The 17913-nt window shown below is 40.2% G+C and overlaps 2 protein-coding genes across 5 annotated transcripts; both read right to left on the bottom strand.

Annotated features, from left to right (window-relative positions):
- Positions 1 to 420: 420 nt before the first annotated feature.
- LOC135241448 (uncharacterized protein C3orf38 homolog) lies at positions 421 to 5913 on the bottom strand. 3 transcript variants are annotated; one of them, XM_064311911.1, is made up of 3 exons: positions 5023 to 5913; positions 3449 to 3642; positions 421 to 1544 (listed from the first exon to the last, which is right to left on the bottom strand). In XM_064311911.1, exons 1-3 carry the CDS (start codon positions 5123 to 5125, stop codon positions 951 to 953), a joined length of 891 nt encoding a protein of 296 aa, XP_064167981.1. In that variant the 5' UTR covers positions 5126 to 5913; the 3' UTR covers positions 421 to 950. The 3 variants fall into 3 exon arrangements, with proteins under 3 accessions (XP_064167981.1, XP_064167979.1, XP_064167980.1); XM_064311909.1 differs by lacking the exon at positions 5023 to 5913 and adding an exon at positions 3768 to 4728; XM_064311910.1 differs by lacking the exon at positions 5023 to 5913 and adding an exon at positions 3768 to 4728 and having other exon boundaries at positions 3464 to 3642.
- An 823-nt stretch (positions 5914 to 6736) lies between these two features.
- Positions 6737 to 16806, bottom strand: LOC135241449 (uncharacterized protein C3orf38 homolog). 2 transcript variants are annotated; one of them, XR_010325995.1, is made up of 5 exons: positions 16193 to 16806; positions 15871 to 16049; positions 12596 to 13207; positions 9163 to 9341; positions 6737 to 7430 (listed from the first exon to the last, which is right to left on the bottom strand). XR_010325995.1 is itself a non-coding variant. In XM_064311913.1 (3 exons), the coding sequence occupies exons 1-3, from the start codon at positions 16317 to 16319 to the stop codon at positions 12629 to 12631; spliced, it is 885 nt and encodes a 294-aa protein (XP_064167983.1). In that variant the 5' UTR covers positions 16320 to 16804; the 3' UTR covers positions 12225 to 12628. The 2 variants fall into 2 exon arrangements, 1 of the variants encoding a protein (XP_064167983.1); XM_064311913.1 differs by lacking the exons at positions 6737 to 7430; positions 9163 to 9341 and having other exon boundaries at positions 12225 to 13207; positions 16193 to 16804.
- Positions 16807 to 17913: the final 1107 nt, after the last annotated feature.

The raw sequence follows: 17913 nt of genomic DNA, 5'->3' as shown, positions 1-17913 counted from the left end.
ACATTTTTAAAGTTACAAAATGTAATGACGCGTTGCAGATTAACCCTGGTAGAACACTAAATAGAACAGAAATGCGAGGAGAAAGGTTGATTATGTTTAGGGGTGGGGACCAGTGGAGCAGTGTAGATCGAGTGGATGAACTTTGCTATGGGTGACAATGTTTACGTGTTGAGTGAATTCTTGAGAGTGGAACAGGGACATAAAACCAGCAGTACGATCACAAGTCTGTGTGTCACTGTGAACATTCATATCAGCAAGGAGAAGTACATTGGGTGACATGGAACAAACAGATAAGAGAAGTTGACAGTTCAGAAAGAGAGGACATTAAGATAAGTTCAAAAGATCTTCAGACCCGACACACCTACCGGACTGCACAGTTCTGCAACCTGGGCGTCCATTAAGTGAAAAGACACATTCACCTGTTATTTCTCAAGTTTATTTGTGATCTCTGTGTTCTGAGAGGCTATGCCATTGTTGTTAATTTCACAGTGTTAATAATTTATGCTTATAAAAGACAATAACCATCATAAATTATATCATGTATCCAAATATAGATACAGTAGCACCCCCTGCTGGCTATAACCTAAAATGTCAACAATTACATTGCAGGATCAACATAAGCAAAGGCATTCAGATTTAACTAAGAAAGCATGCCTTCAGCTAACCTAAGATTGTGAAATCCCAGAAGTACTGTGCATGTTGAGGGCAGAACATTGGAGCTCCCATTCAAATGAATGGGGAATATCAGACTTGAAAGCAAAATAAAACATCCACAATGATATTCTGAAACTTGATTAACAATTGGTATTTGTCACATGAAAAGCAGATTGTAAAAATATGTAATACGTCATAAAATATGTACATATTCTCTGTAGTCCCATTCCAGGAGTATAAACATCAACCATTTGTACAAAGTGCTCAGTTTCACACAAGTTCAACGCAACTACATATTAGAAATATAATCCTCGTTCACAGAGCGACAGGAGTTCGTTTGAGCTGTATGTTACTGCTGGTGATGTCATTTCCTCTCCTCCAGTGAGTTCATTCTGCCCTCTCATTCTCAAATGTGTAAACTTGATCTTCCAGCTGTTGGCGTCCAGTGGGGAGCGTATGAGGCCGAACGCCTGCTCGAAGATTCCCAGACAGGCCTGTTCGCGGTGGATTGTTCCGGCGACCGCCGCCATCACCAGCCCGTGGGGAGTGGCTTCGCACTTCAGTCCGTGGGGCTCCAGGTTGGGGCTGAAGAAGAGTCTCTCGTCCCTTACGAGAGCGAGGAGATTCTGGCTGACCAGCTCTGCCCCCTGAAACCTGTCAATTTTCTGCACTTCTGCGCTGTAACAAAGAATCAGCCATGCATCCTCCCAAAAATGCTGGGGACCCCAGTGCAGTGGTTCTTGACCCAGTGTGGGATTCTGGGTGTTCACGGGGTTGTAGAACCACTGACAGAACTGCTTTCCCAGGGCCATGTAGTCACACGCACTGATCTCTTCCCCTGCACTTGAAAAATCCATTTCCTCATCTGCTGGTGTTGAAACATAAGAGGCCTACAAAAGAAAAGCATGCCTTATATTGTTTTTAATGAATACCAATTCCTTCCTGTCATCAAAAACATATTTATTTGGATATTTGCCCAGATAGTTATGTCCATCTTTTGTGTATGGAGATATGCAAAGCTCCATCATTTATTAACCTTTAAAGGGCAAAAATCCTGCAAATCTTCTGTTTATTGGATTGTTTCTTTAGAATAGCTTGTAAGTTTGTACACAATGACTGACAGTTTAACTTATTTGCTCAAATTAATTTCATTGGATCAAAGAAAATGGCTGCACATTTGATAATAATTGCTATTCATAATATCATTTGTATCCAAAAATTGAATAGAAAATTCAAACATAAAATAATACTTCTGTAACTAAACTAATTATGTCAGTGCTTCTCCACTACTGCAGACCATTTTGACATTTCATCTCTTATTCCAAAATCAAAATTTCAATGTTCCTCGGTGTAAATTCTAATTTAGAATTTAATTTAGAATTTACACAGACATTGCACGTGCACACGTGCACACGCACGCACACACACATTCCAGGGAGGATTTTTTCTGTATGAATCAAATTAAAAAGAGGAAGCAGTATTCTTTGGTGAATGAGAGTCGATTATATTTTTTCCATCCTTGTGACAAGTGAGATATTTCAGTATTTTGCTTGAAAGACTGATTATCTGTGCCCAGGGGGTCGAGAAAACATTCTGATGATAACCCACTTGGATGAAAAACATTTTATATGAACAAGGCGACTAGCTACAAGGTAGGCTACTTCCACATGCATATTTCCCTAGTAAGTTCTACCTTTGGTCGGACAATTAGCCTGACGGAGTGAAAAGTTAAAATGAATACACACTTTCTCAAACAACCAAGAAACTGGATGGCTTCCCATCTTGTGCTAAAGTAAATTGTGTCACATCGGTGTGCTGCTCGAACAGACATCTAAATTTCTACATAAAAAGATCGTTAGAATTCGACACATGTCCATTAAGTTCCGAAATGGCTAAGATCTGATAACTTGTGGACACTGCAAGCGCTATAGATGAACTTCAAAGCCATCCACCATCTTCGCTAAAACCTCTTGCCAATACCCGGAACACTGTTGATGATCATTTACATGAAATGTAAGCTACACTATTCAGCGAGTCAAAATATATTCAAATAGAGAATTAAAAGAAGCTGCCGCACTCTCGCCTCGATGAAGGCACCCGTTTATGTCCCGCCAGCCAACACCTCCTCAATCAATTCAGGTGACCGTTACTTTCGTTCAACAATAAGCATGCGTAAAATGTGACATTTTCCGGAAATGGTTACACTTTCGTTTTCCGTGAAGTGAAACCTTAATGTCATGAATATAATTTAAAACTCCTAACACTCTCAGAAAGGATGTGCTAATATCCAAAACACTTTTTGTGTTACCACTTTTTTGTTACTTTCAACAAATTTTGGGTCAAAGTTTTGTGTCCAGTTTTTTTTTTTTTTTTTTTTTCCACAAATAAGCAATTCCTGTGTTTGAAAGGGAAACACTGCGTTGAGAGTAACAAGGAATCTGTCGCCCTAACCTAGAAATGGAGGTGTGTTAAAATGACTACGCGTTTAACATCTGTTTCGACAGTGAACAATATACAAATCAATGTTTAACTTGTAACACTTGTTATAAAAATGTAGCCTTAATTACAACTAACAAGAATTGCCAATATCAGTAGAAAGAGATGAAATGTCAAAACAGTTCGCCACACTCAACACTAATTTCTTCATGAAAAATTAAGACAGTCGTCCAGTCTACTGTAAACTGCTGCACGTTCATTTACAATCATGACTTTAGGACTGGGGTACTGCAAGACTATCACACTGCATCACCCTACAGAAAATATAATTACTTATAAAACTGTATAAGATTCTAACCTTATTTGATTTTACCCTCGAATTCAAAGCCCAAAACAGCATGGCCCTCCTCGCAAGCTGATTCTTGTCGGCGTCGGGAGGCATGGCAATACCCTCACTGATCAGGTACTTAAATATAACTTCACGATACACCTTCCTTCGCTTCAGTAATTCTTCAGCACTCTTACTGCATGTCAAGATCGCGTCCATTGCCTCTGAAAAAAACAATGACAAGGTGTGATCACAAATATAATCACATAAAGACAGAGCAGTTACGCATGCGATCAAACTCGTGGGATAAAAAACTTTCGAAAATATAAGTTTAAAAGTTCGTTCTCACCTCCAGTGCTTACCACCGTAATCAATTTGTTAGTGACAGTATCACAAAGTGCCATTAAATCGGAATATGACAGAAGGCTTAGCATTTTCCTGCAACCCTCCTGTTCCGTTCCGGATAATCCAGACATTTTTTAAAAATTTTATCAAGAAGCTACAAAATACTAAAACCTGTCTCCACACTTTCCCTGGCAGACGTTCTCCTTTTTCCTTCTGTTTAGCGCGGAATCACTGCAAAGTGCGCACATCACCCCCTAGAAACAAGCGTAGAGCGTACATAGGAACTGGAGAGGGTAGGAGGGTCCAGGCGGTGAAGCAGCCTCTACTGCGCATGCATGCTGAACATTGAATTCAATGTACAAATCCAAGGTGATTTAACAACCAAAGAAAACCGTCGGTCCATTTTTTGTGATCATAAACTTCAATTTAAGCACAGTTTCTGACACAATGGTTGTTTTGGACCAGAAGTCTTGGGAAAATATTTATTAAAATGTGCATATTTTATTACATAATGCATATTTTTCAATCTGCCTTTCATACAAAACGTAACGGCCCTCGATTGAGTTTCAAAATACCATCGAGGACATGTTGCCTTCAAAAGTCTGATATTCTCCATTCACGTTAATGGGAGCTCCAATGCTTCGCCAACAAATTTGTGATATTTGTTGAAATTAACCTTCAGACTGTAGCTTGTGGCCCTCTCAACCACTTGGCAGAGAATTGCATAGTGCTCCTTCACTGTGGGCGCCGCAATGAGAATGTCATCCATTACACTTATGGCACCAGCAATGTCCTCCAGAATTTCATTCATAATATACTGGAAAATTTTGGGCACACATTTTAAACCAAATGGGAGTCTCAACCACCTAAATCATCCAATTGGAATATTGAAGGTTGTGAGAAAAGTTGATGCATCATCTAGTTCTATCTGAATAAATCCTGATTTAGCATTCAAAACTGAGAAGACCTTCTATGGTGCGCACAGGATAGCACTCCCTCTTAATGACTTTATTCATCTAGGATCTATTGGCAGTATGGGGGGGGGGGGGGGGGGCAGCCTTGGTAGACGTGCCGCTTTGCTTATAGTTAGACCAGGTTTACTGGACCCCTGCAGATTTGTAGATTTATACACACGTGACAAATTGAAGGAAAACCAACATAAGGTTTTTAGTAAGGTGCTGGTCTACCACAACATTACAGAACAGCTTTGTGATGTGTCTGATGAACAGCATAGATTATACAAGTCTCTGGAACTGTACTGGAGTGATGGAACACCATTCTTCCAAAAGATATTCCCTCATTTTGTGTTTTTATGATGGTGGTGAAGAGTGCTTTCAAACAAGTCGGTCTAAAATCTCCCATAGGTGTTCACTTGGGATGAGATCTGGTGATTGTGAAGCATATGATTCACATCATTCTCATACTCATCAAACCATTCAGTGACCCCTTGTGCCCTGTGCATGGGGGCATTGTCACCCTGGTTAGGGGCCATTCCCATCGGGATAGAAATGTTTCATCATAGGTTAAAGGTGATAACCCAGAATTACTTCGTATTGATTTGCAGTGACCCTTCCCCTTAAGGGGAGAAGTGGACCCAAACCATGCCAGGAAAATGTCCCCCCCACAGCATACCACAGCCAGTGGCCCCCCTTGCTGTAGGGATCAAGCATTCAGGGCTGGTGTAGACCACACATGCACTTGCCCACTTGTCGAGAATATGGCGAAGAATGACTCATCTGACCATATCACTTTTTTCCACATCTCTGTAGACCAGTGCCTATGATTTTTGCACCACTGAACTCTCAAATGTGCATTTGTCTTTGTAATAAGGGGTTTATGCACTGCAATCCTACTGTAATATCCTTTTCTATGTAGTTGTCAACGAACTGTTCTTGCTGACACAGTCTGATCACGTCCTGCATTGACATTCTCAGTCACCAGAGGAAGAGTTGCTCTTCCGTTTTTCCTTATATATCGCACTAATGCACGAACATCACGATCATCGTACGTACGCTTTCGACCACGATTTCTGACGCTCACAATTTCTGAGAGCTCTGGGGTATCACAGGATCTGGAAGAGTACTCTGCACCTCTGCTGAGCATCCTCATTAGTATCACCCTGTTTGTGTCACATAGTCTTTGTGCCATTCTGGGGGTCTAGTGTCACTTTTGGTTCGCTGTCCTGAGGGGACCTGGGCAAGGGGTATTAAAGGATCTGACAGGGAGTTCAGCTGACCGTCCGCTTACCAATGCTCAACAGTGGAACAAGAACAAAGCGTATACACAATACTACAACAACGCCACCAGTAATTTTACTCTGGACAAAATACCAACAAAAGCCTGAACAGGCGATTTAGCCATAAACTTGGCTGAGCGCTCTGTCCCACACGATACATAACCCTCTAAACCTGCTCCATCTAATAGTGGTGCTAATACAGGGATCTTTAAACGTGAGGGAAATTCAAATTTCCCAACAAATTTAGGCAAATTCCCCAACAGTCGAAGGATAGAGACACCATTATATGCGCCCTCCAGAGCAACAACGAACGCGTTCCCCGTCCCAGTTACCACTGTCCAACTTCACTGACTGGAACAACGCTCAACTAATCACCAGCCTAGAACATCGGAAGGTACTACTCACCAGGTATACAGTAGCAGGACAACACAGCCGCAGAACCCAGCGGACAGAAATTCCCGGAGGGTTACACTTCCTCCTCCTCCAGAGAAGATTAACAAAAAAAAAACAACAAAGAAAACAAAACCTTGCGTGGCTCCCAAACGTTACAGCAGAGTGAAGGCCATGCATCAGGCAAGAAACACACTCCAGCTCGCAACGCAACTATGGAACTCAATCCGCTAAATTATCAGTCGCCGACACACAAAGGATACATCGTGAAGTCTATTCCTCTGCTGCCACCATTTTGTTACGAGTCAAGCTATAGTCATTACAAAAAGGGAGACAACACAACAAGGTATATTTTTAAACAAAGGAATGATTTATTAAGACAATGATGCATGTATGAGTGAAATGTAGGGTATTTATATTAAGTGTGTGGTTGTGTGTCTGCAACAATGGGATGTGAATGTACAACATAAAACCTGTGAAGAAAGGAGGGTGAAGGAAAAAAACCATTGGGCCGTCGAACCGCCCGACCTGGAGCAGGATTACCTAGAATTCAGTGAGAAAGAGGGACAGAACGGGGCAGAAAGCACTGGGACTTCCTTATTATAGGGTTTCCCCCAGGTGCTCTCAATTAGAAAAGGGGCACCCCACACACTGGCCGACTCTGTAGTTGTCAGTGTTGTGCCCCTCAAACTATGACGACTAGCGGTTGGTCCTGCTGGTGTCGTTAGTCTCACCAATCCTGAAGGTCCTGCCGATGCTGATTGTCTCGTTAATGCTGAAGACTCTGCTGCTCTCGGGGGTTCCGGAGGCCCTGCTCACAGTCTCACGTTGAAGGTCCTGCTGTTGGCCTCGCAGAAAATGACCGCCCTGTCGATATCCATATTGTTGGTTTTGATTAGGCTGAAGGCTCGGCCCATGGTGTCGTTGATGCCTACGGTCCCGCCGGCGGTCTCGTCGATACTGAATGCCCCGCCGGGTAGTTCTGCTTCGTGCCATCGGGACGTCTGTGTGTCCACCAGGTTGATGGGACTGTTGCTGGGACTGTTGATGGGACAACAGAGTCATTGAAGCATGGCTTTAGGCGATTATAATGAATAACTTATAATGAATAACACAGTTCATACAGCTCTTCAGATACTTTCTGACAGACCTCGAACGGGCTATTATAGTGCCTCCAGAATTTTGGACACTTACCCCTCCTCCTAGCTGTGTTTTTCACCCAGACTTTCTCCCCAGTTAAGTGTAAACTCCTGTAAACTCCTGTCACGAATGAAATTTAAAACTCCTAACACTCTCAGAAAGGATGTATTAATATTCAACACACTTTTTATGACGCCACTTTTTTATTACTTTCAACAAATTTTGGGTCAAAGTTTTGTGTCCAGTTTTTTGTTACAAATAAACAATTAATGTGTTTGAAACCTTTTAACACACTGCGTTGAGAGCAACACAGAATCTGTCGTTCTTAACAGACATGGAGGTTTGATAAAATATGTTTAACACATCTGTTCTGAAAGTGAAAAATTTACAACTCAATTTATAACTTGTAACAATTATTATAAAATGTAGCCTCATTTACAAATAACAATAGCCGATATCAGTAGAAAGAGATGAAATGTCAAAACAGTTTGCCACACTCAACATTATTTTTTCATGAAAAATTAAGGCAGTCGTCCAGTTTACAAGCATAACTTTAGGATTGGGGTAATAGTGATTAAAGTAGCCCGTCAAGACTAGCACGTTGCATAATCCTACAGAGAAGATGATTCCTTATAGAACTGTATGCGTTATTTCATTTTACCCTCGAATTCGACACATGCCCATTAAGTTCCAAAATGGCTAATGTCTGACAACTTGTGGACACTGCAAGCGCTGTAGTTGGTCTTGAAAACCATGCACCATCTTCGCTAAAACCTCTCGCCAATACCCGGAACACTGTACTCATGCGAAGTACGCTAGGTGATGATCATTTACATGAAATGTAAGCTACACTATTCAGCGAGTCAAAATATATTCAAATAGAGAATTAAAAGAAGCTGCCGCACTCTCGCCTCGATGAAGGCACCCGTTTATGTCCCGCCAGCCAACACCTCCTCAATCAATTCAGGTGACCGTTACTTTCGTTCAACAATAAGCATGCGTAAAATGTGACATTTTCCGGAAATGGTTACACTTTCGTTTTCCGTGAAGTGAAACCTTAATGTCATGAATATAATTTAAAACTCCTAACACTCTCAGAAAGGATGTGCTAATATCCAAAACACTTTTTGTGTTACCACTTTTTTGTTACTTTCAACAAATTTTGGGTCAAAGTTTTGTGTCCAGTTTTTTTTTTTTTTTTTTTTTTTTTCCACAAATAAGCAATTCCTGTGTTTGAAAGGGAAACACTGCGTTGAGAGTAACAAGGAATCTGTCGCCCTAACCTAGAAATGGAGGTGTGTTAAAATGACTACGCGTTTAACATCTGTTTCGACAGTGAACAATATACAAATCAATGTTTAACTTGTAACACTTGTTATAAAAATGTAGCCTTAATTACAACTAACAAGAATTGCCAATATCAGTAGAAAGAGATGAAATGTCAAAACAGTTCGCCACACTCAACATTATTTTTTCATGAAAACTTAAGGCAGTCGTCCAGTCTACAATCATAACTTTAGGATTGGGGTAACATTGATTAATATAGCCCGTCAAGACTAACACATTGCATCATCCTACAGAGAAGATAATTCCTTATAGAACTGTATGCGATTCTAACGTTATTTGATTTTACCGTCGAATTCGAAGCCCAAAACAGCAGGGCCATCCTCACAAGCTGATTCTTGTCGGGCTCGGGAGACATGTCAACACCCTCAATGATCAGATACTTAAATATAACTTAACGATACACCTTCCTTCGCTTCAGTAATTCTTCAGCACTCTGATTGTGCGTCAAGATCGCGTTCATTGCCTCTGAAAACAAACAAGGACAAGACCTGATCACAAATATAATCACATAAAGACAGAGCAGTTACGCATGCGATCAAACTTTCGAAGATATACTTTTAAAAGTTGTCAAGCGTTCGGCCTCACCTGCTGTGTTTCGCACCGGGATCGAATTGTTAGTGACAGTATCACAAAGTGCCGTCAAATCGGAATCTGACAGAAAGCTTAGCAATTTCCTGCAACCCTCCTGTTCCCTTTCGGACAATCTAGACATTTCCTAATTGTCAAGAAGCTCCAAATTATAAAAACCTATTCCCACACTTTCCCACACAGACTTTCTCCCTCTTTCCTTCCGTTTAGCGCAAAATCACAAAATCACCGCCCAGAAACAACATAGGGCTGAGCAACATAGGGCTGGAGAGGGTAGGAGCGACCAGGATGTGAAACTTTGGAAGTAACGAACAATACCCTCTACTACAAAAGCGCTGTGTGGAAGTTTCTGAAACAATGGTTGTTTTGGTCCAGAAGTCTTGGGCAAATATTTATTAATATGTCCATATTTTATTACACAATAATATTGTCATATTATTTGCTTTTCATATAAAACGTAACGGTCGTCAATCGAGTTTCAGTATAGCCTACTAATATAGAAGGTTTTTTTTTTTTTTCCTTCAAAAGTCCCCATTCACTTTAATGGGAGCTCCAATGTTTTACCCTCGACATGCAAAGTACGGGCTTACTTATGGGACTTCACAAGCTTAGGATAGCTCAAGGCCTGCTTGCCTGTCTAGTTTAATAGGGGAGGGCGGGGCACGTTGGAACACTTTTTTAATTAAGCTTATTTAGTTCTCAGCTCCTTCAGCATGGAATGAGCTCCAGAAAAACTTAATTTACATGAGCTTGTATCATTAAATTATTTTTTAAAAAGGCTTAAAGTCATGGAGGAAAGTGAAATATGTAATTGTTTTGTCCCTTAGTTGCACTACAGACTACCCATGTGTAATCAGATTATGAAACTTTGAACATTGCTGTTTGCCTGCTTCTTTAGTATGTTAAATGTTGAAAATGTGTGTCTGTAATCGACTGCTGCTTTGTTGGCCAGGTCTCTCATGAAAAAGAGATTTCTAATCTCAGTGAGACTAACCTGGTTAAATAAAGGTTAAATAAATAAAAATAAATACATTTATTTAAAAATGATTTGGGTTTTATTATTATTATTGCTATGCATGTATACATATGTTTATTAGCAACAAATAGACACCAAAACTAGATTTCCAGCACTTACTAGTTTCTTACAGTTTTGCTGAAAGTGTCAGATGTGAAAATGTTGGGCATGTTGGAACAGTGTTGTATATTAGCCTACCTTAAAAATGCATGCAGACATTATCTTCTTACAATCACAAGTTGTGTGATAAAAACATGTTTTTTCCCAACTGCATGTGTTATTTATAGATTTATAATGTTATATTTATGTATTTATAATGTATATAACAATGAAGGAAGTAAAACTGGCGACCTGGGTCAAAGGTGAATATTTTAATTATGATGATCGTTTTGATGAAATGCGGAGAAAACAAAGAACTGAGCAGCGTTATCCAAAATTATCGTGTTTAATTTTGAAAAGGTTGCTGTTGTTGTTACATGATGTTACACCATGCATATACAATGTGATTCAAGCACTTGAAACTGAATATCTAGTGGTATGTGAAGCCACGTTCTAATATATGTGTGAAGAATCTTAACTAAATTTGTAACATTTTCTTTCATTCGTTCATACCATCAATATTGTTGTTTTATTATTATAGTAACTTTTGGCATCACAGTTGTGGCACACATTGTGCTTATAGCCCTCAGTGCAGGCTTCGTGAGCCCATCCCCCACAGGACAAGCACTCCGTAGCGTCGCAGGGAGACGTGACTGATGGAGAAGGTTTTGCCAACTCCACGAACTGACATCCCTTTCTCCACATCTCTGGCTGCTAGCTCAAGTACCTCCCTGGCCACTCCTCTGTCAGTTTTACGTTGCCTATTTCTCATACTGTGAATAAAAGTAAAGAAAAATTGCTATTGGTTGGTACCAGCGTTCCAACGGGCCCCGCCTACTGGAGACGGCATATTTGGTTAGCTGTCACTCAGTGCTATGTAGCACGAAGCACGAAAACTATTCCATCTTGTAGCCACTACAATAGTGATTAAAATGATATATGTTTGGATTTTGTGACATGTATACAAAAAGTAGAAGTAAAAAAAAAAACTCTTCAGTTAAAAAAAATTACATGGGGTAAAAACAGACAATCGTGAAATAATAGAACCCTTGGGGTTCTAAAAGTTCAAAATATTCAAAACCCAGGCACGTGAAGACAGGAGAGTCACCGACGGACAGTTACAATCTACATTTTGACACGGTGAGTGAGTGAGCAGATTGTATCTTCTGTAACGTTGACATTAACTTAAATGAAATGAAAATGTGAAATTGCATTTGTGTGATTAACCAACTGTTAATGTATGACTTAACTATTAGCACAGTTAATGTTAGTTTTGACTTATAGATAAAGACATGCAGGTAGGCTAATTGTCCATAGGTATGAGTGTGTGAGTGAATGGTGTGTGTGTGCCCTGTGATAGATTGGCGGCCTGGCCAGGGTGTATTCCTGCCTCTTGCCCAATGCACGCTGGGATAGGCTCCAGCACTCCCCGCGACCCTGCTCAGGATAAGCGGGTACAGATAATGGACAGACACATACACATTTATACATACACACATATATATTAAATATGACATAGACATAATGATATGTACATTAACTAACAGAAAAGGCTGTAGCAGCTAACATTATTCAAATATGCAAATATGCAATGTTTGCTGCTATAGCCTTCTTTGGTGTTTAGAAAAAAAAAAAGCGTATCCAGATTGTAGCATGATTTTGCTGTCTTCTTTTTGGAGTTTTCCCCGAAAAGACCAGAGCAAACAGATTTTACTGGGTAAGGATCAAATATCTAGAGCTGTGACTGGTTGAACAATTTCCATTACTTCTGCACTGTGCACAGAATAAATTACTCTGTCGGCCAATAGCAAAAGCCACAGACTTTACATTCCTTCAGTTTCAATGACGTGAAATGTTTTATTACATTTTTGCCTGCAACGAACCTGTAAACTTAAATATACAAATATACTTTGTTGTATAGCCTACTATGTACGCTAATGTCCTCTGTAGTCCCATTCCAGGAGAATAAACATCAACCATTGGCATAAAGTGCTCTGTTTCATCCAAGTTAACTCACCTACATATAATTACAAAAGGCATATTTGAATCCTCATTCACAGAGCGACAGAAGTTCTTTTGAGTTGTATGTTAATGCTGGTGATGTCATTTCCTCTTCTCCAGTGAGTTCATTCTGCCGTCTTATTTTCAAATGTGTAAACTTGATCTTCCAGCTGTTGGCATCCAGTGGGGAGCGTATGAGGCCGAACGCCTGCTCGAAGATTCCCAGACAGGCCCGTTCGCGGTGGATTGTTCCGGCTACGGCCGCCATCACCAGCCCGTGGGGAGTGGCTTCGCACTTCAGTCCGTGGGGCTCCAGGTTGGGGCTGAAGAAGAGTCTCTCGTCCCTTACGAGAGCGAGGAAACGCTGGCTGACCAGCTCGGCCCCCTGAAACCTGTCCGTTTGCTGCACTTCTGCGCTGTAGCAAAGCATCAGCCGTGCGTCCTCCCAAAAATGCTGGGGACCCCAGTCCAGTGGTTCTTGACACAGTGTGGGATTCTGGGTGTTCACGAGGTTGTAGAACCACTGACAGAACTGCTTTCCCAGGGCCATGTAGTCACACGCACTGATCTCTTCTCCTGAACTTGGTACATCCTTTTTGTCATCTGCTGTTGTTGAAACATAAGAGGCCTAAAAAAGAAAGCATGCCTTAATATTGTTTTTAACGAACACCGATTTCGTCCAGTCATCAAAGCCTCTACTTACCAAAATCAATGGGGTCATTGTAAAAATCTAACCATACTGAAGGCACCATTACACATTTTATCACAAGAAAAACTCACTGTGAAATGTTTTAGATGTCAACTGGTTATTATTTATTCATACATTCATATATTTAGATGACCGAAAAATGTTACAGCTGCCAGCGTACTGAGGGACTACCTCAGAAGCAAAATGGCACCAAAAAAGCAGCACTCACTATCTTATTCAAAATAACCCCAGACCTCGGTTTAACATCTCATCCAAAAATGGCCACTCCTACAGCACAGTGTCCCCTCACTGCACTTGAGGTTTGTTCGACCAGAGGGAAGATTGCCCTCTGCTGGTCAACCAACACCACTTCCATCAGCAACTTAGCTTTCACAGGTGGTCTCCTACCCTAGTACTAACCAAGCCCACACAAGTTTAGCTGTAGCCATTTGACAGGAGCAGGGTGCATGGTGGTATAGCTGCTAATTTGGCTGTTTCGTCAGAGTTATCACGGGAAAGAGGCCCTATAAATAGTTTTCTGACATGGCTAAACAGCTAAACTTAGTGTGAACAACAATGTTTTATATCTTCACCACGATCTTGTCTACAGTGTAGTATAAAGCATTTCAGTTCTATGAACTGCCTTTTTTCATTATTTTTTTATTACAGTGAAAAGGAGACACGTGCCGCCTTCTGGATTCCAAATTCAGCAGCTAAAACAGTATGCCATAGCCAGAACCCTGCTGCCAGTGTACATGTTTTATGGTGGCCAAGTCACCAGGAAACCTAGTTAGAACAACGTGATTTGTACATGTATATCTTTGCCAAGATCTTGTATACAGTATAATACAGATTAGTTTTACAAATGGGTGTTTTTTTTTTTTTTTTTAATTATGGTGAGCTTGGGGGTGTTTTTGCAGGGCAGAGATTATTTAGAGACCAAATTAATTTATCCACTGGGTTTCTCTGTGGAAACACTACAGAAAAGATATAGGCCTTGCCTCGTACACACTAGCACTATAACCCATTTCTAAAACAGTTTAGGCTCCTTAAAACCATGTCATAATTACGCAAGGGGAATTATTCTACAGGTAACTGAAACCAATCTTGTACACATTTATGGGTAAAACCAGTTTGGGGTTTTCAAAATTTTCGATTCTATCTCTGAGCGGTTTTAAACAAAAACGTTTTCAAAACCCCTGGTAGTGTGCATTTGACACACTTTTACACAGTTTTAAAGGAGCCAATCAGTTTCAAAAACGGGTTTTAGTGCTAGAGTGTGCAAGGGTATAGATTCCCAAGGAAGTACAGTTACATAAGCAAGCTTCTTGAACCCTACGCGTCCATATTTACTTCCCTTAATTGTGGGACAACGGCATAAGTCCCATACTTCCTGAATTAAATGAATAAACTTTGGTGTGATTTCCTCCGGCAATATTTAAAATATAGTGTATATGTAAACGCCCTCAAAAAGGGGAATTTGAAAAAGTGGACATTAAAGGACAAGACTTGTACACACAAACTCTCTTTACAAGAGATTTGCATTGAATGAGAAAGAGAGCTGCGTGTTTCCTCTACTGGCGCTTGACCTCCGCCTACTGGCCATCTCTGGCACTAAGAATCAATTTAACTAGAAATGATTCTAGTTAAAATGAATGAAAAGATCAATACCAGTACATTCGTGCATCTTAATACCATGTATAACTTACATTCCTATTTGTCTTACAAATTCTGTTCATTCCATCAGTCACATATAAAGTGTAAGCAATTGTAACATTAGAAATAAACTGCAGAACAATAACTGGGAGCGTAGATGTATTTGTTAGTAGTAAAGCAAATACGGTATTGAGTAGCGAATTTACACTATTTCGATTCCTACACGAAAGCTGATTTAAATGGAGCACACTCCGAACATGCAGTTGCTGACCTTTTGGGTTTTGGTTATAGAAAACAGGTTCACTTCTTAAAAGTACAGTAATGGCAATATAGTGTCAAGAACAGCCATTGCCTCTCCCCAGCATTAGCACAACTACGAATCCCCTTTAACAAGTTTGCAAATGTCCAAAGGTACACTGCACATTTTGGTGCAAAAGTTGAGGTTGTAAACGGCTGAGTTGAGGTTGTTGTAATTACGGAGTTGTCTTTGCGCTAGCTGATTTCAGAAGTTGCTATTACTGCATTGTCTTTGTTTAACTTAGAAATGGTTATTTTGTGTATTCTCACATTAATTTACAGATTTCTGAATCCATTCTACAGATTTGGGAAACCCTTTACAGATTTGTGAACCCCCATTTACAGATCTGGGAATCCATTCTACAGACTTGTGCCTTCTGCTACAAAAATACCTCCACACATTTACAAGAATTGTCAATATCAGTACAAAGAGATTATGTCAAAACAGTTCGTAAACTCAACATACGTGCCATAATTTAATAATGAAAAATTAAAACAGTTGTCCAGTCTACTGCAAACTGCTGCAAGTTAATTTACAACCGTGACTTTACGACTGGGGTACTGGTGATTAATGTAGCACACTGCATAATTCTACAGGGAAGATAATTCCTCATAGAACTGCATATAATTCTAACGTTATATGATTTTACCCTCGTATTCAGAGCCCAAAACTGCAGGGTTCTCCTCACGAGCTGATTCTTCTCGGCGTCGGGAGGCATGGCAATACCCTCACTGGCCAGGTACTTAAATATAACTTCACGATACACCTTCTTTCGCTTCAGTAATTCTTCAGCACTCTGACTGTACGTCAAGATAGCGTCCATTGCCTCTGAATACAAACAAGGACAAGATCTGATCACAAATATAATCACATAAAAACAGAGCATTTACGTATACGTTCAAACTCGTGGGATTAAAAAAAATCGAAGATAACGTTATATATTTAAAAAGGTGACAAGGGCTCGGCCTCACCTCTTGTGTTTTCCACCGCAATCATTCTGTTAGTGACGGTATCACAAAGTGCAATTAAATCGCAACCTTTCAGACAGCTTAGCATTTTCCTGCAACCCTCCAGTTCCGTTCTGGATAATCCAGACATTTTCCAATTTTTGTCAATAAATCACAAAATACCAAAACTTGTCCCCACGCCTCCTGTTTCTTTCCGTTTAGCGCGGAACCGCTGTACATGTCTCCGTCTAGAAACAATTTACAATTTACAAACGTTCCGCCCTATGGTTGAAGTGTCCCGTCCATTTATCTACCGTCTATGGTATCCACTCATCTATTGAAACAAAACCATATAATCGGCAAAATCGAATTACATTGTACGTACACAGCGCTATATTTCTACTTTAGACAAATCATTTAATCTAACCGAAAATAAAAAGGTAAAGTCAATGGACACTGAGCGACAAATGGCATCGATAGGATCCAGAGTGATTCAGAAGACATTCGTATAAAACTGACGTGATCCACCGATGTACGGGAAATAGATCGGAGTAGGTTACATCAGGATATCATTGAATATGATGAGCAGGACATGATGACTGAAAGATTTGTGGATCCGTTCCAATGAGCTACGAGTGCAGCGGAGTTCACGAGGAACAATTCTGTAATAGCACAGGAACAACGATTGAAGCTAAGCTAAGCACGACCACTCACCTTTATGGGTTGGCTGGTACAGGCTAATGAGCACAGTTAAATATTTGCAGATTATTGAAACGATCAATGAATTCGCAAACCATGACACTCTAAACACATTACACTGTGGCTTTATTCAATCATGGTTCCATGGAGGTTCTGCAAGGATTTAATAATAAGCAATTTAAAACATGGTGGATTCAGTTAATAACTGTCAGCTATGTACTTCAGGTCTTACTTGGCTGGAAAAGCACTCTTTTGGTCTCTGCACCATCCTGCCATTTGATTCAAGGTTCACTTTTCACTTCTTCGCTTTTTTTGTATCTCCACACAACATAATAGTGTTCCCAAGAGGAATACCTTCAATAACACAAAAATATGAGTTTTACTTAAATTAATCTTAGACACAGCTTTCCTCAAAATAGCCTCCTTTGGCTTCAGTTACAATTAAACAAATTATTGGAAGTCTATACAAACATTTAGCAAATGGTTGGGGTAGTTAAATTGACTGAAATCGTATCTACCTTAAGATTTTTAAAAACCACAAGCAGCCTAATACCATTGCCTTTTAGTTTAAATAATACAGGAACTGAAGCTGCAAGAAATATGGCAAAGAAGAAGGCAACAGGCTTAGATGTGTGGGGCTATGTAAACATATTGTGGCAAGGTTATTCCCCCAAGAAATTGCAAAGAAGCTTAATATTTCCAGGTGCAGTATTTAGTACACACTGGTCTGGCTGATGGGCAGTAATGTTAACAGGAGAAGGCCAGCCAGACCAAGAGGCAGTAGACAAATATCGTGTGGTGTCTAGCAAAAGAAACCACAGTTAAATTGTACCGAAACTACACAAAGAACTCAATGCAGCTAGAGAGAAACCAGTTTCCCGGACTACAGTGAAACAGCAACAATGATTTGCTGGTCTAAAAGGATGTTCTGCCTTTTTCCTGTCTTTTTGATCCAGTGTTGATGGTGCTTGGTCCATTAGAATCTTTTCTTCTTGTTAACAGCACATAGTAAGAGCTTTTTTTCCACAGATACATCAATACTTTTG

The sequence above is a fragment of the Anguilla rostrata genome, chromosome 15, assembly GCF_018555375.3.
Source record: "Anguilla rostrata isolate EN2019 chromosome 15, ASM1855537v3, whole genome shotgun sequence".
Taxonomy (NCBI): domain Eukaryota; kingdom Metazoa; phylum Chordata; class Actinopteri; order Anguilliformes; family Anguillidae; genus Anguilla; species Anguilla rostrata.
This window is presented reverse-complemented; position numbering and strand designations above follow the sequence as displayed.

Coding starts and splice junctions, on each gene's coding strand:
- LOC135241448 (XM_064311909.1), bottom strand. CDS start 3,894: ATGTCTGGATTATCCGGAACGGAACAGGAGGGTTGCAGGAAAATGCTA. Junction 3,643..3,767: donor TACGGTGGTAAGCACTGGAG/GTGAGAACGAAC, acceptor TGTTTTTTTCAG/AGGCAATGGACGCGATCTTG. Junction 1,545..3,448: donor CGAGGGTAAAATCAAATAAG/GTTAGAATCTTA, acceptor TTTCTTTTGTAG/GCCTCTTATGTTTCAACACC.
- LOC135241449 (XM_064311913.1), bottom strand. CDS start 16,319: ATGTCTGGATTATCCAGAACGGAACTGGAGGGTTGCAGGAAAATGCTA. Junction 16,050..16,192: donor TGCGGTGGAAAACACAAGAG/GTGAGGCCGAGC, acceptor GTTTGTATTCAG/AGGCAATGGACGCTATCTTG. Junction 13,208..15,870: donor TTTGGGCTCTGAATACGAGG/GTAAAATCATAT, acceptor TTTCTTTTTTAG/GCCTCTTATGTTTCAACAAC.